The sequence below is a fragment of the Nicotiana tabacum genome, chromosome 1 (assembly GCF_000715075.1).
Source record: "Nicotiana tabacum cultivar K326 chromosome 1, ASM71507v2, whole genome shotgun sequence".
Classification (NCBI taxonomy): domain Eukaryota; kingdom Viridiplantae; phylum Streptophyta; class Magnoliopsida; order Solanales; family Solanaceae; genus Nicotiana; species Nicotiana tabacum.
Window position 1 is genome coordinate 64,019,715 of NC_134080.1, and position 25,853 is coordinate 64,045,567.

Here is a 25,853-nt window from a genome sequence, read left to right on the forward strand (position 1 = left end):
CAGGTCCACATGGGACTCTTGGAGATAGTCTAGTGCCATGGTGGTGCCCCTGCTCAGAAGATCGATGGGAGAGAGTGGTTGTGATAGTGGTGGCTGAAGGACTTGGAATATTGGTGGCCAGAGTTGGAATGATGGATATGGGAGTGGAGCCTCCAGATTCATAAGTGGGAAGAAGGGCATGGTCTTGCAAAGATAGCCCATGAGTGTGTTGAGTTCCTCCATGGAAAGGGGTTGTTGTTGCCTCATATACTGGGCTTGGAGTAGGGTGGACATCCATAACTGGTGTCCAAAGTTTGCCAGACCTTAGTGGAGAAGCTGTGTGTCTAGTCGAGCTAGGTACCAATGATTTTGGATGGTTATCTCCATTAGGAACAACCCAACCATCATTTGGAGGTTCTGGGTATGTCCTTGGAGCGCCATCCCCAACCATGACTCCATCATGAGCTCTGGAGGCATTGGAGTGGTAGAGATGGTTAACGGGGTTGTGGTCTGTGTTTGGGAAGGAGGGTTGTTGTTTTCCATGAGAGAGAATAGAGTGATCGGGGCTTGTGGTGTGACTAGGGGTGAATGAAAAAGTGGAGGAGGGAGACGCATTATAATTCATCTCCTCTCTGGGTTTCATGTGAGACGATTTGCCTTCTGCAAATAATTTTGAGGGATTGACGGGGGTGTAACCTCAAAGCTAGTATTGATTCTTGGGTTTGTAACAGGTAATTGATTACCTTCACTGGAAGAGGCAACGTAGGGGAGATAAGAGAGTGTGTAGTGCATTGTGCAAGTGCATGCGCATTAGAGTGGCCTTTTGTCAGTGAGTGGGCCAAATTAGGATGGGATTATGCTGATACGGGTTCCTTTTTCAAAGAAGATATACTCTTTAATTGTGTCAAAGTACCCGATTTGGGAGGGGTATTGTCATTTGGGTTCCCATATTCGTATACTGGATTTGGATTTTTAGGAATGGAGATATTCCCTAAAGTGGCATCTTTTGTGTTTGTGACTGGCTTATGCAGATGCCTTTTCAGCCCAATCCACTTTACATGTGGGGCTTCACTTGTTTTGATAAGGTCCCCTTGTGAAGATGGGCCTTTATCAGAGTTGGGACTTAAAGACATAAAGTCTTTTTGGATCTCCGTAGCCCAACCCATAAGGCCCATATGTTCCCCTAGATTCAGATATTCGTTAGTTTTTGGGGCTGCCGCCGCCACTAGCGGTGGCCTCAAGGTCAAGGAATGTACTTGTAGCTTCAATGTACTGCCTTACCTGGATCGTGGGATGCTCCGGTGATGCTTTGAATGGCCTAGGCAAGTGGTTTCCTCTGTGGGTTCCTTTTTTATTCTGCCTGAATGGAATCGTTTGCCACAAAGAGTCTTCGGCATGAGCTTTGCCTGTAGTTGTGGATGTAGGATTTGGATTAGTTGGGTTGTTGGCTTCATTGATTTTGGGCGTGAATGGACAGTGGCGAAGTGTGTGGCCAATTTTCCCACATCCTTTGCAGAGAATCCCTTCCCCCTCATATAGGATGGGTTGATTGTGGGTTCCGATGGTGACCGCGGTGGTGACTGGAATGTCTAATGGAACTTGAACACATATCCTAGCGTATCTCCCCCTAAGGGTGGAGGAGGTACATGTTTCTATCTTCAGCAGTTTGCCCACACTATTACCCCCTTGCTCGAGAATCACTTTGTCATAGAACTCTGTTGGGAGCTGTGGGAGTCTGATCCAAATTGCTTTAATAGCAAGTTTGGATTCAGCTGGGACAAAGTTTGGTTCCCATTTCTGTATAAAAAGAAAGTGGCACGTGACAAACCAGGGTCCCTCAGTCAGGACTTTGTTCATGCTAGCCTTTAAGTTGAATTTGACGATGAAGATATCATAACCCAGGTCGATTAGCGTTAAGGGTTCAATGGGCTTCCAAAGATGTGCGAGCTTTGCTCGCAGAAGCTGATGTAGAATTTTCTTCCAAATAGTTTTACTATTAGGGAGTATTTCCATAGTAGATATAGTTCTTATCTTCCTTTGACAAAGGGCTGGAGATATTCCCCGCATTTAGTTCGAACAGGGGAGGGGAGGGGAGTGGGTTAGACCATATGAAGTGGTGGACATCAATTTTTTTTCCAGTAGGATCGCTTTGAAAGAATTTTTTTTAAGGTGTCTTCCTCCATCTCAAATTGGGAGGCGCTTGTATGGAGATCTAGTGGTATTTTAGAGGATGGATCCTCCGCCAGGGGTGGGGATGTGGTCATGTCAGTGATATTTGGTTAGAGAGTGGAGAAAGAGTGGTTTTCTCTCTCGAAAAATCCAAATTTATGACTGGTTGATTGTCCACCCAAATCGTTTCACCTCTGCATTTTCCGACGATTCATTTAATTGCAACTGTCATTATTTACAAATTTCATGAACCCATATTAATCTTTTAGCTTCTAACTCGATGATTAGTATAAAGTGAACTACTACTACATGTAAATTATATGACTAATTTTTTGGAAAACCTTATAATTTATTTTTAAAAAATTTCCATCAAGTCTTTTGTAAACCACAAGTGGTGTAAATATTTTTCAAGTAGAAAAAAGGAAATTTTATTCTATTTAATCATATTTAGTTTATAATTAACATGCTTGTTGATAAAAATAAAAATAAAAACACTACAATTTTGTTACTTCTAATATTATCATATCATTATGCAATATTAAACTGCCTCTTTTTGATTAAATATAATGTTGTACAATTGCTTAGATTCAATAAAGACATAATAAAATTTATTAACTTAAAAATACTTGAAAATATAATTAACTACTAATTATTTTTTCAGATAAGTTCAACACTGAACTATAATGTAGAAAACTGTCTTACACTCTGTCCAATACATGTAAAATGAGTCTAAGAAATTGACATGGATCAGCTGATTAATTTATTAATTTCAAATATTTGATTATCAAATTTATTTTAAGATCATTTTTTGACTAATTTCTAAAGTACACAGAAAATCAATATGATTTTTCAATTAATTTTTTATAAATTTCATTAAACAAAACAACATACAAAACTTAATACTTTAGAAGCAACAAAACATATCTATTCGAAAGCCAGATTTTATTTACTTAGCAATTGGTTAATAAAAATAAAATGAATAGGTATACGATAGTAATATGAAAAACTGAAGTGATATGTAGCGTTTTAATATTTTAAGATAAGTATTACAAAGCTATTTGATTAGTGGAGCAGATTAATGTAATATTATTACTGATTTAATTTTTCTAATAATATAAAAGAGGAGAGACAATTACAAAAAAAATTAAAAAAATAGACATTTAAATTATGAAATAAGGTGGAAAAGAAAAACTCAGGGAAATGTAGGAAGAAATTAAGAGAAAAAGGAGAATTAAGATTGGACACAAAAATTCCTAATGCAGCTATAAAAAAGAATTAAAACCTCTAACTTTGACAAAGAATGAATATAAATTTAGACACAAGAGACTTTACACAAATATTGAGGACCAATAGTAAGAAGACAAATGTATAGAGACCAATAGCAAGAAGACGAATGCGTACCTGAAATGGAATTGAGAATTTAGGAGCAAGAAAGAACGTTTCCAAAGTTAAATTTGAGAAGAAAAAGAGTTTTTATTTATTTATTAATATACTTTAGAAAAAAATAAGAATTCAAAATGTCATCATGTAATTACCATTATTTTAATAACACTTAATTCATCTTGACTAAGCAATTGTATATGAAGATAAATATACCAAACTTAATTGTAATAAAATTTTCAACACACACACTAAAAGTACGTATTTGAGTTCAATTTGTTGGGCCCATGGTACGCCTATCTAGAATATATATATATATAGACAGACCTCTCTATAATAACACCCCTATATAATAATATTTTACTATCAAAGCCAAGTTTTTCCGGAACCAATTTTCATGTTATGTTATAATATAACATCATTTCGGTATAACATCCAAAAATATTCGAAACAAACGATACTTTATATAAAAGTTTGACTGTATCTCTTTAAGCCGGTCTAAAGCAAACACATGAACAACTATTACAATCAATTCATAACCATATAACTACACTCCTAGGTTATACTGAACCAAACAACCAACTCATGGTCAATCCTGGTGGCTCGACTTTGGACTTCATCAGAAATAAACTAGGGGAACATAATACTCCGTACATCAATAAATACCAGTATATAAATACTATTAACAAAAGCCATCCAAATTTCTGTGACTACATAGGGAAATCAGAAGGAATAAACGAATATATATGTAGAAGACAATGAATCTTAAATCAATTACCCTGTTGTTGGGACCTGAAAATCTATAAACAAGCAAAATAATTGGAACATATCTCCACAAACTGTTCCCTCGAATAAATGCTTACCGCCGCCTCAGATTCCTACCCTTCTGAAAGCAACATGCTGAAATGAAGTAACCAAAGATCCAAACTTTTTACTATACAAGAAAATTGCCAGTCCTTAAATATTCCAAGATATCTATAACCCTTGGCTTGAGGATCTTCTAGGTCAATCTGATTCATATCAGGGAACATCCAAAACATCGGCCAAGATCGATCTCCAATCAAGAAGCTACTTTCCTTGATCACAACTTCCAATCAATCACAGTTTCTTAGGCAAGTTGTAAGTCTTTTTAAGGAACTTGGAAGCAGCTTCATCATTTCGGTAGCACAAGACACGTAAAAGGGTGTTTGGTTCAGTTGGGTTCCATTGCCCTGATGTAGGGGGCAAGGGAAGCCTCGATTTTGCGGATGAACCATAAGTTTCCAAAGTTGATCGCCTGAAGCGCTCGATGAGGCTCTCTGCATCAGCCCGGAAAAGAGGAAGTACATCCCTTACTGTTGTTGAGTATTTGTTTATCACATCCACGGGCAATCCGTCCCCATTTGCCCAGAATACATCTTTGAGGGACTTGAAATCGTCCTCTATAATTTGTGAATCCTGCTGAGTGAAAGCCCTAGAAGGTCCTCCAGCAAGCAAAACCAAAAGGAAACCATCAAAGGATGCTCTCATTATGTCCGCAACCATCCGAGTCCGGACTCTTTCATTAACAGTGTTTGATATGATTGTCAGATTCTTTTCGAGTTCTTGAAGGAAAGGCTCAATGCGCGAAGAAGCTGGCTCCCCAATATACAGTCCATCCCATAAAACAGGACTTAGATCATGAAAGATAATCCTATAGGCGACTGCCTCAGAGAGTTGTTGGATCCCCTCGATACAAGCAGCAGGGGAGATTTCAAACTTCTTACCTAACCCATTTGAAAAGTCTTCTACATGAGCAGATTCAGAATTCCTCAAAAGAGTAATAATTCTCTTCTCGAGAACTTCTACCTCAGTCCGAATTCTATGGAAAGTATTTATACGTACACACAACTGCAGTACCCCAGATGAGTTATCACCATTCATTGTAGCAACCTGTGAGTTCCTCTTCGTATTAAGCATCTTATCCTTCTTCTTCCACAACTTTGTAGCAGTCGTACACCTGGTTAGTGCAGGCATGGTTGGAACATATGTGTTCCTTGATCCTACAAATGGGACTACTCATTAATGGACATGTTACACTATAAAAACTGTGGTCTTTCTATTCATAATAAGATCTAGAAAAATTACCACATCCAGATTTTGCCTTTGATACGTAATACTGAAGATATCTATCGAGGCCACTCATCAAGTCTGGGAGCAATGCTGGATGCATGGGTATCGGTAGCTGGAAGAATGCGTCTAAAGTTTCATCAATAATCCTCAGGACTTCAACAGCAGAGGGGGCAAATCCTCCTTCATTAGCTTGAGGATTCCAGACCTTTTTATCACAGAAAACAAGATAAGAACGCAAACCAAAGATATAAGATAAGCATAGTTAAAAACAAAATTTAATCAGCAATTTCTACAATCTAAAGGCAGGATTGTAGGGTCATCCAAAAAATAAATGATCCTCTCTGTATCAGGAGCAGATGTTATATGCGTGCGGAGTTCAGAAAAATAAGTTCATATAGGGCCTATGAGATGAAAACCTCAGTTTCCTACAGGCCTGCGGCTATCTTTAATCTAAGGTGTTCAAGTCTAAAAAGTCTCTTGACGTTTGTATGGGGCTACTTAACCTGCTCAAGAAAGGAAAAGTTTGCTCAGAATAATTATCTCATTTTTAAAACCCAAAATCATGTAATAGGGAGGGTTCTGGAAGTGACTTTTTCTTGTCTTTTTCTAGGTATATGATGTCACTCCATGCGTTCAACTTGTATATACTCTTGGTTCTTACCACAAAACATCAAATTCGGCTGCTGAGGGGTTTGATCAAGGGAAATGCGCTATGGGCCTATGATAGAGACAAAAGTTGCCTTCTAATCACAGCAGATAAACAGATATAAAATAGTTGTTTCCGCCTTGTGTATGGGAAGTTGAAAGCAAATATCAACTGACGAGTCCATACCTCTTGTTGGAGATTTCTGTCAACCCATTCCTTGAGTCTGTCTATTCTTGTCTTAATCCAATCTTTCACCATGTTGCCTATTGCACCTTCAGCTTCAAATGGTGGCATCTCACGGATAATGGCCTTCCCACCATCATCACTGTCCACTGAATCTTCAACAGCAATCTGCACAAGATCTTTCTCCAGTTTATCTGCTGCTCTCAGTACTTGTACAGCATCTGGTGTCAATTCCGTTATACCCGAAACAAATTGTTTCAGCTCATTCCCGTAGCAAACGTGTAGGGTGGCAACAGCCACACCTGCAGCAAAAGGATGCCATCTCTTCAAGATGGGACTAAAAATCTCGTTCTCTTTAGAAGCCAGCTCACCGACATCCTTTGCGAGGATGGCAAGGACAGGAAGAGGATTTGGTTGATGTCTTGATGCTCTCCTGCTTGAATCCGCCTTCTCCATTAACTGCATCCAAGAAACCAAATTCCAGTTTTAAATTGCACTCTATTCAGATGGTTCATTCCATTAACATGTTAAGCTGACTTTTTAAGCTAAGCAATAAGCAACAGCACCAAGCACAATCACTGCCCTTTCTACAAACATCTGCTGACAGAAGAAAATCATTACAAATATACCCCAAATATGAGAATCGTGGCAAAACTTAGAGGGAACTAAGACTTCGTACAAGTTTGAGATGGGCTGGTGAAAATTGAAGGAGGAGCCTATGCCCCCAAATATGAGAATTCTGGAAAAACTTACAGGAAAGGAAAATTTCATACAGGTTTGAGACATGTTGGCAGGGTTTAGCCACTGAAGTATAGGTTTCATGAAGGTGAGACATGGGAAAGCTGGAAATATAACTTTACATATCACAAATATGTAAAGAGAGAAGACAAGGAAAAATAAGTGTCCAAACTGACAAAGCTACAGTAAGTGTTTACTAAGGCACTAGGACTGATATGACCAAGATAGAAAGTATATAACATAAATTGGAGCTGAAAGTAGAATCAGATTGGAAACGACCCAAACAAAAGGTGGAGCAATTTGAGATAGATGCAGTATTTTTTGATAAAGGAGATAGATGCAGTATTTTACCCACATTCACATTAATAGACATGCTTTGAGGCATGCAACACTTATACTTCTGTTTGAAAAATGCTTTCCCATAATTTTAAATGTTAAAAGTATGCCAGACAACAAAAGTTAGAAAATTCACGAATTCACACCTTATAATCCTAATTTGTCAATTTAACAAACACTAATAACATAACTTTGTGAAAGCAGCTAGTCAAAAGGTGGTGCTTGCTAAAAAAGTCTACAACAATAACTTCGTCTAAAAGAAATCAAGCCTAATAACTGTTATGCTCCCATTAAAAGTTAGAAAAGATGGAACTTGCCTGAGCAAATGCAGTGCGAAGTGATGACCTGATGTAAGTGTCAATTCTACTCCGAGCCACATCAACTTCGCTCTTACGCCGCCGACGATACTCATTAGAAATATCTTCAACAAGAATTTTTGCTGCAGATACCCCTATAGATACAATGGTTGGCATTGATTCAATATTCCCGGCATCGAAAGTGTCATGGTATGCAAGGAGCCTTTTCTCAGCCCAGCCCAACATTGCTGTTAATGTAGAATTCAGAATCTTAGCATATGCAGAATCTTTTGTTGTCTTTGCATCTTTTGCGACTTCAGCTAGCTGACTATCAGCAGCATCTAACAGATCATTCTCAACTTGTCCAGTTGCAACATAACGGTTAAATAAAACCCACGAAAAGCAAATATTGTGAAGCATTTGATTAAGTCCGAGAATTCCCCAAGTTTTCTTTATGAGATCCATAAGTTCATCAACTTCCTCTATGATGGACGCTTCATCATTTACATCAAAGCATGCCTCCAGAAGTATCTCATAGAGTCTGAGGTTCAAAGGGAAACCGTCAGCCCAGTGGCATGACTCAAATAGAGATCCATCTGATGATCTATTAGCAAGAGTCATTACAGCTGTTCGGAGAACTTGCATTGACTCATTGTTTCTCCCTGTTTCTATTGGACGGTCTAAGGCAGCTTGAATAATTTGCCGCAGCCTCTGCGCAGCAGTATTCGACTTATCCAGTGGCATGTGTGGATGTAAAAGAAGTCCAGCCTCGAGCATTTTTAGATTTCTTTTCTGCCACGCATCGTACTCTCTCTGATCAGTAAAATCTGCAGCTTTGAACTGCTGTAAGAGCTCCAGTGGGAGAACTGTTGACTCAATTCTTCTTCCAACCTGTATCACGCACATTGAAGCATGACTTATTATAGTGAATTGCACCAATTAACCATTCACTAAGCAGTAATAAATCTTCAACGCTCATGAGGAAGTGCGGAAAATTTTACGCTGAAACCTTTTTGTTGGAAAGAACAGAGTAGAAAGAAAGTCAATAACTTTAAGCCTGACTAATTGCAACAGCAACTAAAAGACAGATTTCCGTTTCACTCCTGAAAAAAATTGACCAAGAATGCAAAATTCTAAGAGCAAACAAGACAAAGAGGTAAAACAATAATTCTACAGCAAAAGACAAAAACATGATGGGTAGTCAACGAAATTACATAAAAAGAGCAGAATAAAGTCCCTTAAGGAATAATGCTCAAGGTTAGCCACTACATCTAACTAGCCTTAGCTGCATTAAGCAGGTCCATCATCAGAAACGGAAGTTAACTGAAACTCTATACATCCTGCAAAATTCTATCACTGATGATGATGATGATGATGATGATGATGATGATGATGATGATGATGATGATGATGATAATAATAATAATAATAATAATAATAATAATAATAATAATAATAATAATAATAATAATAATAATAATAATAATAATAATAATGTTAACGAGGACACCACTAACATAATAAATGGTCAAGATCTGGCTCAAAACCAAAAAAAAAAAAAAAAGCCACTCACACAACTAGTCAACCTTTAAGGAAGGATAATTAAGGACTATGTTCAATATACACTTCATTCAAATAATTTCAAGAAAACACTAGTCAACCATAGTACTCATACACAAGGAAAGAAGGCCCCGAAGTTGTATATAGAAGGAAATTTTGAAACTCAGAAAGAACTACATGGATTCATTTTAATCCAATCCTCCAGAAACGGAAAGGAAAAATTATCCCCAAAAAGTTCCTAAGTTCAAATTGAACATGGCATTATCCAGTTTAAAGCTCTAACCCCAGCAAATTAGTACCACAATTACCGATATGACACTTGGAATTCGCCTTGCCAGAATAAAATTGCTTTCTTAAAGGCAGCAATAAAGTAGCAGTTAATAACATAAATTGAGCAATTTTCCTAAAAGATCCAACTTGTAAATCGCAACCCACCAAAAAATACAAATTTTATCAAGAATTAACATTAATATACCCAAAAATGTATTTTAAAAAATGCAAAAACTGGGGCTTATTCCCTAACAGATCAAACTTGTAAAATCCAACCCACCTAAAAATGCAAACTTTACCAAGAATTACCATTTATACACCGTAAAAAACAGACAAGACTGCACAAACTAGTGATAATTCCCTCAGATATCAAACTTGTAAAATGCAACACCACCAAAAGATGAAGACTTTATCAAGAATTAACACTAATCTACCCAAAAAATTTCATAAAAGTGCAAAAACTAGTGCAAAACTGCTAATCCCTATAGATCAAACTTTCAAAATCAAACCCACCTAACAAAAATGCAAACTTTAGAGGAAATTACCATTTATATACCCCCAAAAACACAAAATAGTGATAATTCACTCAGATATCATACTTGTAAAATGCAGCCCACCAAAAAAAAATATTTTTCAAGAATTTACATTATTATGCATAAATAGAGCATATGATTACACACACACACTATTGCTAAGTGAGGTACCTGGCCAGCAGCAATTCTCAAAAGGGCTCTACGAATTCTGGAATCAACACTCTCAGAGACCTTCATTTGAACCCTCATAAGCTCCCCTACAGTTACGGGCTTCTTGGGCTTTCCACCGGAGCCCGGACTCCCCTCCGCCCGCTTAATGCCCGAGCTAGAGCTAGATCGAAGGCCCAGAGCTTTCTTCATCTTAGAAGCAGCAGTAGAAGTAAGAGATCTCTGCATAGAAGGTGAAGATGAAGACGAATTGGAATTCGACGGCGACGGTGACGGAGATCGGTCGGCGGGAATGTAGGTTAAGGCTTTTCCGGTGGAAGTACGGCAAGAAGCTACGAAGATCTCGTAGGCTGTTTCACAGAGGTCGGAGGCGGAGAGTGACGGAGTTAGGTCGGAGAATGGTGATGGGAGTGGAGATAAGGCGGCAGAGCTGCTGGAAGTTGAGTACCGGCAGCTGCTGGTGGTGGATACGGCAGCGGTAGCGGCGGCGCCGGTGGATTCCCTACGGGAATAGCCTAAAGTACGGTCTCTGAAGAGAGACGCCATTGTCTTGTAGAGAGAGAAAGTAGGGAGGAGGGGGGGGTTCTGTAGTTTCAGTACTACTAAGATTTTGGAAAGACGAGTAAAGAGAGAAGAGAATATAGGAGTAGTCCTCTTTACCTTTTTTCTTTCTTTTTCCTTTTCAAATTCTGACTTTTTCTTTAGGAAATTAATGACAATCCATATTATATTAAAAGAAAAGTGGTATGCATTGTGGTTAAGCCAAGTGACAAGCTAAAATGAAACCACTTGACAATTTTAGGATAACATTAATAAAAAATTATATATAGAAACATAATTAATGGAAGTAGTTTAATAAATCTTATACTAATCTAAATAGATCTTAGACAAATCTAATCTATATATCTTTAATTAAATTTATATGTATATTTGTATCTATATCTATATCTATAATTATATATTTATATTTATATATTGATCTACTCAAAGATTTTTTTCTATATTAACTAGAAATATGGAGGTAAACAATTAATTAAATCTATAATAGAAAAAAATAAAAATATATAAAGACGTAAATTGAGATAACCTATAACTATTTATACTTTGGAGTAAGTTAAAATATAAAATAAAACTAAAATTTACTTAAGATATTAAGGATTTATTGAGTTTAAAAATTAAATAATTTCAAGCAGCAAAATAAGATATTACATAAAGTATACAAATTATTTATAAGGTAAGAGAAAAATTAAATAATTAACAAAAGATATTTTAATAACAAGAATAATAAATTCATATTAATACTGATACATCGTGCAAACGAATATTTTATACGTAAATATTACTAAAACATTTAGATATAATGTGTTTGAACAATTAAGAAAATATTTTTCTATGATTATATTTGAATTAAGTTCAGTTAGTTTATATTTGAAAGCATAACATAATTTTTTGAAAATATAGTCCAATTAAGAAAATAGGGATGAAATAAATTATGGTAGGGACGAATTTTAATTAATTGATCAATCTTTGTAACTGACCTTATTTTGGTACAATATACATTACTGTATGTATCTTTAATTAAAATTTTATGCATAATTTAGTTATGGTAGGTATCCTTTTTTGAAAAAGAATCAATTAAATTTTCGTTTTGTATCTTACACATTAATTTTAAGTTGAAATAGTAATTCTTTATTTAGTACAAACTTTGTATCTAACCTTATTTGGGTGCAATATAAATTACTGTATGTATTTTTAATTAAAATTTTGTGTATAATTCAGTTATGGTAGGTATCTTTTTTTGAAAAAGAATTAATTAAATTTTTATTTTGTATCTTACACATTAATTTTAAGTTGAAATAATAATTTTTTATTTAGTATAAGCTTTGTATCTGACCTTATTTGTGAACGATATACATTATTATAGGTACCTTTAATTAAATTTTGTGCATTATTGAAAGATTTAAATGAAAATAGAGTTCCAAGTAAGAGGATAAAAGTACAAAAATAAATTAAATTTTAGGAATAAAAAAATTTATATATATATATAATGAAGTTATATTAATGTTGACAATTCGGACAATAAATATTTTATACATAAATAAATATTTCTTAAAATAATAGTGAAAATATTGTTGCAATAATTAGAGTTTTTACGATTAATATTTGAATTGAGTATTGCTAGGTTAAGTTTGAAAGTATAAGATGATTTTTGAAAATGTGGTCCAATGGAGAAAATAGAAGAATAAGATATATTTGAATTTGAGATGGGACTTTTTTTTTAATATGATAAGAAAATTCATATTTAAGAATATGAACAATAGAGTCAAAGTTACTATTGAAATAATTTTTATTTATTATTTGTATTATATTAAAATGAATGTGATAAAAGTAGATATTAAACTCAAGTAAACTAATAAAAAGCATATGACAACGTTAATAATATTGAGTATTGAATATACAATAGCAAAATGAGAAACAAACAGAGAAAAAATCAAAATTTCTATCATAAAGAACAAAAAAGGATAAAACTTATTTAAATTTGATATAAAAAAGTTTTTTTTAAGTATGATAAAAAATGGTCATGATGTGGATAAGGCCACATAACTGAAGTTTAATAGATTAAAAAAAATTAAAAAATCAAAATACTAATACTAAGAAATAGAAGGGAAATAAAATAGTTTAAAAAAAGTAATAAAGTAAATATATAATGCTTAAAAATATTATTAATAAATTTAAACTATTTGATAATTTTGGGTATTAATTTTAAATAAAATAAATAATTATTTCAAGATTAAAAAATCATACATCGATTTATATAATAATATTAAAGGATATAAACAGATTATGATATTAAATAAAGAGGCATGTTAATGAAAGCCACATAAGAAAATAAAATACTATATACTAGGTAACTTAATAGCAACAATAAAAAATTTAAAAATATTTAATATTAGAAATAGAAGGGAAAGACGATTGAACTTGAGATTTAGATTAAAATTATGATGAAACGCTCAAACTATGGATAAGACTACAAAATTAAAGTTTTACTAGATTAAAAACTAAAAATTGGATAACAAATTAAAACTAAGGAAATACAAAATAAATATCTCGTGTGGGTAATTTTATGAATGAAAATTAAAGTCTATTTGTACCCTAACGTTAAAAGAGAAAGAAAATTTAATTACACGTGATGCAAAAAACAATTATAAGAAAATTCAATAGATTTAAAATATAATAATAAAAAATTATCTATTAATATTTTTAACTAGTTCAAAGTTATAACTTAAAATAAAATGTGATATTATATATTTTGTTTATTGGTAAAATATTAATGTAAAAAACTAATTAAAATTCATAGTAGGGAAGAGGATGTATAAAGAGGAAAATAGAGATAGTGTGAGAATATTTATACTTTGAATTAATTAAGTATAAGTATATTAAATAATTAAATAATACTCAAAAATATTATTGAAAGATTTAAATGAAAATAGAGTTCCAAGTAAGAGGATAAAAGTACAAAAATAAATTAAATTTTAGGAATAAAAAAATTTATATATATATATAATGAAGTTATATTAATGTTGACAATTCGGACAATAAATATTTTATACATAAATAAATATTTCTTAAAATAATAGTGAAAATATTGTTGCAATAATTAGAGTTTTTACGATTAATATTTGAATTGAGTATTGCTAGGTTAAGTTTGAAAGTATAAGATGATTTTTGAAAATGTGGTCCAATGGAGAAAATAGAAGAATAAGATATATTTGAATTTGAGATGGGACTTTTTTTTTAATATGATAAGAAAATTCATATTTAAGAATATGAACAATAGAGTCAAAGTTACTATTGAAATAATTTTTATTTATTATTTGTATTATATTAAAATGAATGTGATAAAAGTAGATATTAAACTCAAGTAAACTAATAAAAAGCATATGACAACGTTAATAATATTGAGTATTGAATATACAATAGCAAAATGAGAAACAAACAGAGAAAAAATCAAAATTTCTATCATAAAGAACAAAAAAGGATAAAACTTATTTAAATTTGATATAAAAAAGTTTTTTTTAAGTATGATAAAAAATGGTCATGATGTGGATAAGGCCACATAACTGAAGTTTAATAGATTAAAAAAAATTAAAAAATCAAAATACTAATACTAAGAAATAGAAGGGAAATAAAATAGTTTAAAAAAAAGTAATAAAGTAAATATATAATGCTTAAAAATATTATTAATAAATTTAAACTATTTGATAATTTTGGGTATTAATTTTAAATAAAATAAATAATTATTTCAAGATTAAAAAATCATACATCGATTTATATAATAATATTAAAGGATATAAACAGATTATGATATTAAATAAAGAGGCATGTTAATGAAAGCCACATAAGAAAATAAAATACTATATACTAGGTAACTTAATAGCAACAATAAAAAATTTAAAAATATTTAATATTAGAAATAGAAGGGAAAGACGATTGAACTTGAGATTTAGATTAAAATTATGATGAAACGCTCAAACTATGGATAAGACTACAAAATTAAAGTTTTACTAGATTAAAAACTAAAAATTGGATAACAAATTAAAACTAAGGAAATACAAAATAAATATCTCGTGTGGGTAATTTTATGAATGAAAATTAAAGTCTATTTGTACCCTAACGTTAAAAGAGAAAGAAAATTTAATTACACGTGATGCAAAAAACAATTATAAGAAAATTCAATAGATTTAAAATATAATAATAAAAAATTATCTATTAATATTTTTAACTAGTTCAAAGTTATAACTTAAAATAAAATGTGATATTATATATTTTGTTTATTGGTAAAATATTAATGTAAAAAACTAATTAAAATTCATAGTAGGGAAGAGGATGTATAAAGAGGAAAATAGAGATAGTGTGAGAATATTTATACTTTGAATTAATTAAGTATAAGTATATTAAATAATTAAATAATACTCAAAAATATTATTGAAAGATTTAAATGAAAATAGAGTTCCAAGTAAGAGGATAAAAGTACAAAAATAAATTAAATTTTAGGAATAAAAAAATTTATATATATATATAATGAAGTTATATTAATGTTGACAATTCGGACAATAAATATTTTATACATAAATAAATATTTCTTAAAATAATAGTGAAAATATTGTTGCAATAATTAGAGTTTTTACGATTAATATTTGAATTGAGTATTGCTAGGTTAAGTTTGAAAGTATAAGATGATTTTTGAAAATGTGGTCCAATGGAGAAAATAGAAGAATAAGATATATTTGAATTTGAGATGGGACTTTTTTTTTAATATGATAAGAAAATTCATATTTAAGAATATGAACAATAGAGTCAAAGTTACTATTGAAATAATTTTTATTTATTATTTGTATTATATTAAAATGAATGTGATAAAAGTAGATATTAAACTCAAGTAAACTAATAAAAAGCATATGACAACGTTAATAATATTGAGTATTGAATATACAATAGCAAAATGAGAAACAAACAGAGAAAAAATCAAAATTTCTATCATAAAGAACAAAAAAGGATAAAACTTATTTAAATTTGATATAAAAAAGTTTTTTTTAAGTATGATAAAAAATGGTCATGATGTGGATAAGGCCACATAACTGAAGTTTAATAGATTAAAAAAAATTAAAAAATCAAAATACTAATACTAAGAAATAGAAGGGAAATAAAATAGTTTAAAAAAAGTAATAAAGTAAATATATAATGCTTAAAAATATTATTAATAAATTTAAACTATTTGATAATTTTGGGTATTAATTTTAAATAAAATAAATAATTATTTCAAGATTAAAAAATCATACATCGATTTATATAATAATATTAAAGGATATAAACAGATTATGATATTAAATAAAGAGGCATGTTAATGAAAGCCACATAAGAAAATAAAATACTATATACTAGGTAACTTAATAGCAACAATAAAAAATTTAAAAATATTTAATATTAGAAATAGAAGGGAAAGACGATTGAACTTGAGATTTAGATTAAAATTATGATGAAACGCTCAAACTATGGATAAGACTACAAAATTAAAGTTTTACTAGATTAAAAACTAAAAATTGGATAACAAATTAAAACTAAGGAAATACAAAATAAATATCTCGTGTGGGTAATTTTATGAATGAAAATTAAAGTCTATTTGTACCCTAACGTTAAAAGAGAAAGAAAATTTAATTACATGTGATGCAAAAAACAATTATAAGAAAATTCAATAGATTTAAAATATAATAATAAAAAATTATCTATTAATATTTTTAACTAGTTCAAAGTTATAACTTAAAATAAAATGTGATATTATATATTTTGTTTATTGGTAAAATATTAATGTAAAAAACTAATTAAAATTCATAGTAGGGAAGAGGATGTATAAAGAGGAAAATAGAGATAGTGTGAGAATATTTATACTTTGAATTAATTAAGTATAAGTATATTAAATAATTAAATAATACTCAAAAATATTATTGAAAGATTTAAATGAAAATAGAGTTCCAAGTAAGAGGATAAAAGTACAAAAATAAATTAAATTTTAGGAATAAAAAAATTTATATATATATATAATGAAGTTATATTAATGTTGACAATTCGGACAATAAATATTTTATACATAAATAAATATTTCTTAAAATAATAGTGAAAATATTGTTGCAATAATTAGAGTTTTTACGATTAATATTTGAATTGAGTATTGCTAGGTTAAGTTTGAAAGTATAAGATGATTTTTGAAAATGTGGTCCAATGGAGAAAATAGAAGAATAAGATATATTTGAATTTGAGATGGGACTTTTTTTTTAATATGATAAGAAAATTCATATTTAAGAATATGAACAATAGAGTCAAAGTTACTATTGAAATAATTTTTATTTATTATTTGTATTATATTAAAATGAATGTGATAAAAGTAGATATTAAACTCAAGTAAACTAATAAAAAGCATATGACAACGTTAATAATATTGAGTATTGAATATACAATAGCAAAATGAGAAACAAACAGAGAAAAAATCAAAATTTCTATCATAAAGAACAAAAAAGGATAAAACTTATTTAAATTTGATATAAAAAAGTTTTTTTTAAGTATGATAAAAAATGGTCATGATGTGGATAAGGCCACATAACTGAAGTTTAATAGATTAAAAAAAATTAAAAAATCAAAATACTAATACTAAGAAATAGAAGGGAAATAAAATAGTTTAAAAAAAGTAATAAAGTAAATATATAATGCTTAAAAATATTATTAATAAATTTAAACTATTTGATAATTTTGGGTATTAATTTTAAATAAAATAAATAATTATTTCAAGATTAAAAAATCATACATCGATTTATATAATAATATTAAAGGATATAAACAGATTATGATATTAAATAAAGAGGCATGTTAATGAAAGCCACATAAGAAAATAAAATACTATATACTAGGTAACTTAATAGCAACAATAAAAAATTTAAAAATATTTAATATTAGAAATAGAAGGGAAAGACGATTGAACTTGAGATTTAGATTAAAATTATGATGAAACGCTCAAACTATGGATAAGACTACAAAATTAAAGTTTTACTAGATTAAAAACTAAAAATTGGATAACAAATTAAAACTAAGGAAATACAAAATAAATATCTCGTGTGGGTAATTTTATGAATGAAAATTAAAGTCTATTTGTACCCTAACGTTAAAAGAGAAAGAAAATTTAATTACACGTGATGCAAAAAACAATTATAAGAAAATTCAATAGATTTAAAATATAATAATAAAAAATTATCTATTAATATTTTTAACTAGTTCAAAGTTATAACTTAAAATAAAATGTGATATTATATATTTTGTTTATTGGTAAAATATTAATGTAAAAAACTAATTAAAATTCATAGTAGGGAAGAGGATGTATAAAGAGGAAAATAGAGATAGTGTGAGAATATTTATACTTTGAATTAATTAAGTATAAGTATATTAAATAATTAAATAATACTCAAAAATATTATTGAAAGATTTAAATGAAAATAGAGTTCCAAGTAAGAGGATAAAAGTACAAAAATAAATTAAATTTTAGGAATAAAAAAATTTATATATATATATAATGAAGTTATATTAATGTTGACAATTCGGACAATAAATATTTTATACATAAATAAATATTTCTTAAAATAATAGTGAAAATATTGTTGCAATAATTAGAGTTTTTACGATTAATATTTGAATTGAGTATTGCTAGGTTAAGTTTGAAAGTATAAGATGATTTTTGAAAATGTGGTCCAATGGAGAAAATAGAAGAATAAGATATATTTGAATTTGAGATGGGACTTTTTTTTTAATATGATAAGAAAATTCATATTTAAGAATATGAACAATAGAGTCAAAGTTACTATTGAAATAATTTTTATTTATTATTTGTATTATATTAAAATGAATGTGATAAAAGTAGATATTAAACTCAAGTAAACTAATAAAAAGCATATGACAACGTTAATAATATTGAGTATTGAATATACAATAGCAAAATGAGAAACAAACAGAGAAAAAATCAAAATTTCTATCATAAAGAACAAAAAAGGATAAAACTTATTTAAATTTGATATAAAAAAGTTTTTTTTAAGTATGATAAAAAATGGTCATGATGTGGATAAGGCCACATAACTGAAGTTTAATAGATTAAAAAAAATTAAAAAATCAAAATACTAATACTAAGAAATAGAAGGGAAATAAAATAGTTTAAAAAAAGTAATAAAGTAAATATATAATGCTTAAAAATATTATTAATAAATTTAAACTATTTGATAATTTTGGGTATTAATTTTAAATAAAATAAATAATTATTTCAAGATTAAAAAATCATACATCGATTTATATAATAATATTAAAGGATATAAACAGATTATGATATTAAATAAAGAGGCATGTTAATGAAAGCCACATAAGAAAATAAAATACTATATACTAGGTAACTTAATAGCAACAATAAAAAATTTAAAAATATTTAATATTAGAAATAGAAGGGAAAGACGATTGAACTTGAGATTTAGATTAAAATTATGATGAAACGCTCAAACTATGGATAAGACTACAAAATTAAAGTTTTACTAGATTAAAAACTAAAAATTGGATAACAAATTAAAACTAAGGAAATACAAAATAAATATCTCGTGTGGGTAATTTTATGAATGAAAATTAAAGTCTATTTGTACCCTAACGTTAAAAGAGAAAGAAAATTTAATTACACGTGATGCAAAAAACAATTATAAGAAAATTCAATAGATTTAAAATATAATAATAAAAAATTATCTATTAATATTTTTAACTAGTTCAAAGTTATAACTTAAAATAAAATGTGATATTATATATTTTGTTTATTGGTAAAATATTAATGTAAAAAACTAATTAAAATTCATAGTAGGGAAGAGGATGTATAAAGAGGAAAATAGAGATAGTGTGAGAATATTTATACTTTGAATTAATTAAGTATAAGTATATTAAATAATTAAATAATACTCAAAAATATTATTGAAAGATTTAAATGAAAATAGAGTTCCAAGTAAGAGGATAAAAGTACAAAAATAAATTAAATTTTAGGAATAAAAAAATTTATATATATATATGTTTATCAAATGGGTAATAAGTAAGATATCAAGTCAATTGGTAAGCTAATAAAAGATCATGTGAATATAACATTATTAAGTAATAGATAATGCAGTAACTATAAGCAAAGATTAAAGAGAGAGTTGTTTTGGTGAAAATGTAGAAGGATAAGACTTATTCGAATTTGCGATGAAACATCAAGTGGTAATAAGAATTTTATTAAATAATATGCTTAAACAAGACATATCACAAACGTGATATGTTTAGTATTATTTAATATTGACCACAAAATAAAATACAAGCACTAAATCAAGGAGTTAGATTGTTACAAATATAAATATAATATTGGAATCTAGTGATAGAGTATGCCGAGACTAACATTAACTACTACTGCAAATAATATTATAAATGTTTGTAAAAATATTTATGGTTCAATACTGTTGATTTATTTACATTGAAGATTAAACAGTCAATAAATGAATGTAGGAAAACAAATCTAAGAAAATTTTATTAGATAGATATTGTCTTAATTGCCAAATTACGTAAATTTCTATTTACATTTAAATGACTTTAATTGTTATTTCAAGAACTAGTATACAATTCAAGTACTTGAATATTAATTACTAAATTTTCTTTTTTATTATAATTGTACAAATAACACTAACAGTTTAAAAGCTGCATCACTCTATACAAAATTAGTAATAAATTAAAAAATTGAGTGAAATTATTTTTAACTAAATAAATTTGGAGTTTAAACTTGGTATCTTTGAAATGTTTCTCAAAATATAACAAAATTGATATTTAAAAAAAAAAATAAAAAATTTGGGTGAAGTGAAGAACCTCAACTAATTGTATGACTAAACTTGTCTGTCCAATTTACACAGAGAAAATGAAAGAGTCTAGATTGTTGATATACAATTCACCTATCATATTCATAAGAATCATACTATTTGGTGTATGTTGGGAAGAAAAGGATAGGGAAATTGGCTGGAATGTGAAAGATATTAGTTGGAATTTGATGCTAGTCTTCTTGATATTTGGGGATACTATTACTAGCCACTAGCCCACACACATACATATTTTACAAGAATGTGTGTACTTCCACTTTTTTCTTTTCCCAATTTTGTTTCGTTTAAAAAAGAATAATTAAAGAGTGTGAAATGACATATAGTAGATAATTAAATAGAGTGAAGGCGGTGGCAGAAAATCTGGGCATGTTCTCATTGTGTTATCGGTCCCATATTTTATTGTTTAGAAGTATAGATGCACATGACACTATATAATATGGTTAGTTAGTTAAATGATAAATTCTTAGGGCTCATTTCATACGAGAGATAAAGAGATAATTAATTTTGAGAATAAATTTGAGATAAGTTTATCTCATATTTGGTTGAGATAAAATTACAGTATAACTAATCACGGGATTAGTTATCCCGAGATTATAATATTTTTTAATCCCTATAGAATGGTAAAATAACTAATCCCGAGATAATTAACCCTGAAATAACTTATTTCCCGCCAAACGATCCCACAATGGTATAGCAGAGAGTTTTCACACATGCTTAGTACTAAATCTCAATATTGGAAATTTAAAAATAAAAATAAAAAAAAATTGGAATTGACTTTATGAGAATGTAGCAAATTTGACAAAATCTTAAATTTTAAGGATGCGTTTGTTATGTTTTAATCTAAACGTTCACACTAGCAATTGAAAAGAGGTTCACCGAGGCTAATCTTCAAAGCAGCTTTTTTAGTCAAATTACTATTTTTAGTTAATTTTTTCTTAAGATGTATGTAAAAGGTAAAAATGACAAGAAAAAAAACGGAGGAAGAGAAAATATAAATTTAAATTTTGTTGACTTTATAGTCGCTGCTATCTGATTGATTTTTCACTACTCCTATAAAATATATTCATAGACTAAAAGATATCACTATGAGAATATTCAAAGAGAGACAAAATCTAAAGCGCATCAATTTATGACATAGAATTATTTGTGTTATTCCTTAATTTTGATTTCTTTTTGTCATGTATCGTTCCGATAAGCATTCTAAATAAGAGAGCTCGGATCGAATCGGTAATCTAGCATGCTGGTTGGATTTACCGTTGAGAAAATTCCAAACGATTAGAATTACTAGTTTCACATTATTTAACTTTTGAAATATGTACTATTATCAAGAAGTGAATAATTTGGCAACTTTTGTGTAGTTCCCCTTTAAACTTTACGTGATCTTTAGTACACATGAATTTGAAAATTTGATAGTCTTGATCCCTGGACGCTAACAATCCAAGGGAGCTGACACCGAACTATTCTGCCTTTATAATTTGATTAAGACGCGACTAATTTTTATTCTTGGGAGGAGGTAATTGAAGATTGGCAGGTATAGTCGTATTAGGGATATCTTAAGTCAAATTTAGAAATTTGTTTAAATAGATAAAGGTCAGTACCATATACATCAAGATTGAAAGTGACTTGTATAATTTTCTAGTCATAAATATATTATTGGCACTTGGTCCAGCTGTTTCGGTTTAGTATGTAAAAGAAAGCATTTTTTTTTTTACAATCCGCTAGGCAAGCGTTTAAGGCTAAGTTTTTTATTAATAAAAGAACAGAAAAATATAACAAATAGGAAAAGTACAAATAAGGAAAAGAAAGCATTCCATATGGTCTACAATCAATTTGTTTCGACTAAAATTTTCACAACCCAAAGAAAAATAGAAAAGGAGAAAAAGTATTTTGGATGGCCCATCATCTCATCATTAACAATTTATTTATTTTATAATAATAAATACTTAGCATGATAATTACTAAGTTGAAAGTGACAGTTGGTTCAATGATTAGGACAGCTGCCCTGCCTAGGTGATAGAGAAACCCCAACAAGACAATATACACATACATGCTTACAGCTAGGGTGTCAACGGTTCGGTTCGGTTCGGCCAGTTATTTTATAAAATTTGTATCATACTAATTTTTCGGTTATTCTATTATACATAATCAAAATTAGATTTTTCGAAATCGTCCTAATCATGTCGATTTCACTTCGATATCGATATCGTTCGATTAATTTTTGGTATTTTTTTAAATGTCATGTAAAATTTACCAGTAAAAATAGAATGCAATAACATGCATTCTTTTATAGAACTTAGCAAAAATCTCTAGACATTTTTACTATTTAAATGGTGATGAATCAAAAAACATGAAAGATGGCTAGAGTATAGATACATTAACTATTCGACAACAACGTAAAAGAAACCAAGTAAAAGCAAAGAAAATATAAATTACACAAGTGGAAAGATATTAACCAAGTTGGGACTCAAGAATAAAGTCTATATTAAATATTAAAAAAGATAAATCTAAATTATATGAAGGGAAACATATTCAATACATTATAGTTTGCTGCTAATAATCGCTGGAATACTTTGTGTCTTGCTAATAAAGATACTTGAAATAACTTAGTTTAAGTATAAGCAGGATAATATGTTTTAGGAACTAGTATTTTGAATTTAATTACTTGTTGGCTTGTAACAGTTTTTATAATTCCAAGGCCCAATGAAAAATTTAATGCTTTATTAATTTTAAGCTTACTATGTAAATATATTTTTCATATATAAAATTTATTCGGTACGGTTCGGTATTTTTTCGGTTTATTTTTATAAAATAAAAAACATATCCTAATTATCAGTACGGTTATAAATTAATATAAAAACCTACGGTTTCTTTAAAAGAAACCTAAAAATCGATTCGGTGCGGTACGATTCGATCGGTTTAGTCGGTTTTCAAATATCCATTGACACTCCCACTTACAGCAACTACTAGTAGAATAGAGTACGCGGAATTAATTAACTAGAATATTGGTTTTTAACATTTTCTAAAATATAAGTTACATAAATAAATACTAGATAAAAAGTACTTTTATAGTACAATGTATTCAAATATACAAAGTTGTTTTAAAAAAGAGAGATATTTGATTCTCTAAATAGTACTTGGTTACTAATAATGCCATATAAAATAAAAAATTAAGTAATATTTAATCCCTTCATACACTAGTAATGATATAGATACTCACATCTAATTTCTACTACTCCCTTCTTAAATCATAATTCTACTAAAGGTAAAAGTTAATTGATTATTTCTGGTGCTAAAGATTGTAGGAAGTTTGTTCTATATGAAACTTAATATTACACTAATCAAAGTAGCTCAAAATTTTATTTTATTTTATTTTTTCATTTTTAAGGAATCGACATTAGACGCCAAAAAGCGAGAGAGAAAAAAAAAGAAAAAAAGAATATAAATCTAGTGAAAATTAGCATATATTGAAATAATTTCCGAATCATTGCATTGATGATGATATTTTGTACCTTAGTAACGCGAATTTTCAATTTAGATGAATGGAGAGTATAAATATCATTATAAAGTTCCCCTTCTTTTTTTTCCGTCCTAACAAATATTGGTTTAAAGTAAAATAAAACATACTAACATGACTAAATTTTTATTAATCCAAAATTATTGATATCATTTATATAATAAACATTTTTCTTTTTGTGTCATACTTTTCGCTACACCTATATGAATTTCATATGATTATACATTTATTAAGACAACTTCTTTCTATGTTAATTTTATGCCTATCTAGTCCCATAGTAAGACCTTAACTTGCTATGGTTAGACACATTTACATATATAGAGGTCGACATAACACATGAATAAATCATCCAAAATACTCATTTTTGGCTCTAGCCATGCGTGTTATTTATATCTTATGCCAACTGTGATCATTTTTATTCTTCTCATAAACGAGTAGTAATTGTGAAGAAAAAATCCACATCTTCTCCAGAGGGATTATCATGTTAATGAAGTTGAACTTGAACATTGAATTGTGTTTTTGTCCTTTTCATTTGACAATCAACCATATTCTGATTAAAATCTAGTCTCATAAAACCTATGCACTTGACCACCTCAATGTACATGTGAATATCATTCTATAGAGTTTCTTTTTATTTAATGAGAATAGGATTTTAATTATGATGTATCAGATTTAAAGTAATTCATATATAAGGAAGATTCGGAATTCTACAAAAATGAAAAACAAGGCGAGGGGACATGAAGAACAATGTTAAACACTCTAGGATATCAGTGTCAACTACATAAATTTTTTTCTAACTCTAGCTTAATGCTTGATTCAAGGAAGAAAAGAGAGTGAACAGGAAAATAATGAAAACTTCACTTACCATCCTCTTGAATATTTATGCTGATTTGAGTGGACTAGCTCATATATGTCCCTCAAAATTAACGGACTTCAAATGTTTTATTTTTTCCCATTTAAAATTTATTTTATAATTAAGACAGAGTGTTACCTTGCAGGACAAGAATCTTAACCCCAAAAATTAATTGTAAAAAAATTACACATACCCAAGATGGTTAAAATAACTGAAAATATCTAACTACTCATTATATTCTTGTCTTTTTCCTGTTTAAACTGTTTTTACTCTCCTAAAATTTAACAACAATTAAGTAAAACACCAATTTTAGAAAACTAATTATTTTTTCATAGGAAAATAAATAATCTTCAAAATCCACATCTAATTGCAATTGCATAGACAAAAGAGTATTGATTTTTACAAAGACTAGAAGAGAGAAGACTTATTAGTTATTTTTTGAGCAAAATAAAATATTTTTATGAATCGCAGTTTTTTATATTTATTTGTGAAAAAAAATTCTGCATGTTTTCTTCCTTCCCTTTATTTTTTATCTTGTTGTTTCAGAAATAGAAGTTAAGTAAAAAAATTGACTTTAAAATAAAAAGGCTGATCCAAAAAATGAATTCGTTTAGTTTTGAGGGACAAATATGAGCTAGTCCGCTCTTGATAAAGGCATATTCGGGTCCAAGTTCAAA

The 25,853-nt window shown here is 29.1% G+C and overlaps 1 protein-coding gene across 1 annotated transcript; it reads right to left on the minus strand.

Moving 5' to 3' along the window:
• Positions 1–4,183: 4,183 nt before the first annotated feature.
• LOC107832698 (protein unc-13 homolog) lies at positions 4,184–11,034 on the minus strand. The gene is made up of 5 exons (XM_016660565.2): positions 10,353–11,034; positions 7,840–8,709; positions 6,452–6,907; positions 5,635–5,824; positions 4,184–5,549 (listed from the first exon to the last, which is right to left on the minus strand). Exons 1-5 carry the CDS (start codon positions 10,893–10,895, stop codon positions 4,627–4,629), a joined length of 2,982 nt encoding a protein of 993 aa, XP_016516051.2. The 5' UTR covers positions 10,896–11,034; the 3' UTR covers positions 4,184–4,626.
• Positions 11,035–25,853: the final 14,819 nt, after the last annotated feature.

Excerpts from the sequence above, each read along its gene's own strand:
- LOC107832698 (XM_016660565.2), bottom strand. The coding sequence starts at position 10,895 with ATGGCGTCTCTCTTCAGAGACCGTACTTTAGGCTATTCCCGTAGGGAA. Across the intron at positions 6,908-7,839 it reads TTCGCACTGCATTTGCTCAG|TTAATGGAGAAGGCGGATTC; the intron begins GCAAGTTCCATC and ends TCTTGGATGCAG. Across the intron at positions 5,550-5,634 it reads AAAGGCAAAATCTGGATGTG|GATCAAGGAACACATATGTT; the intron begins GTAATTTTTCTA and ends TCCCATTTGTAG.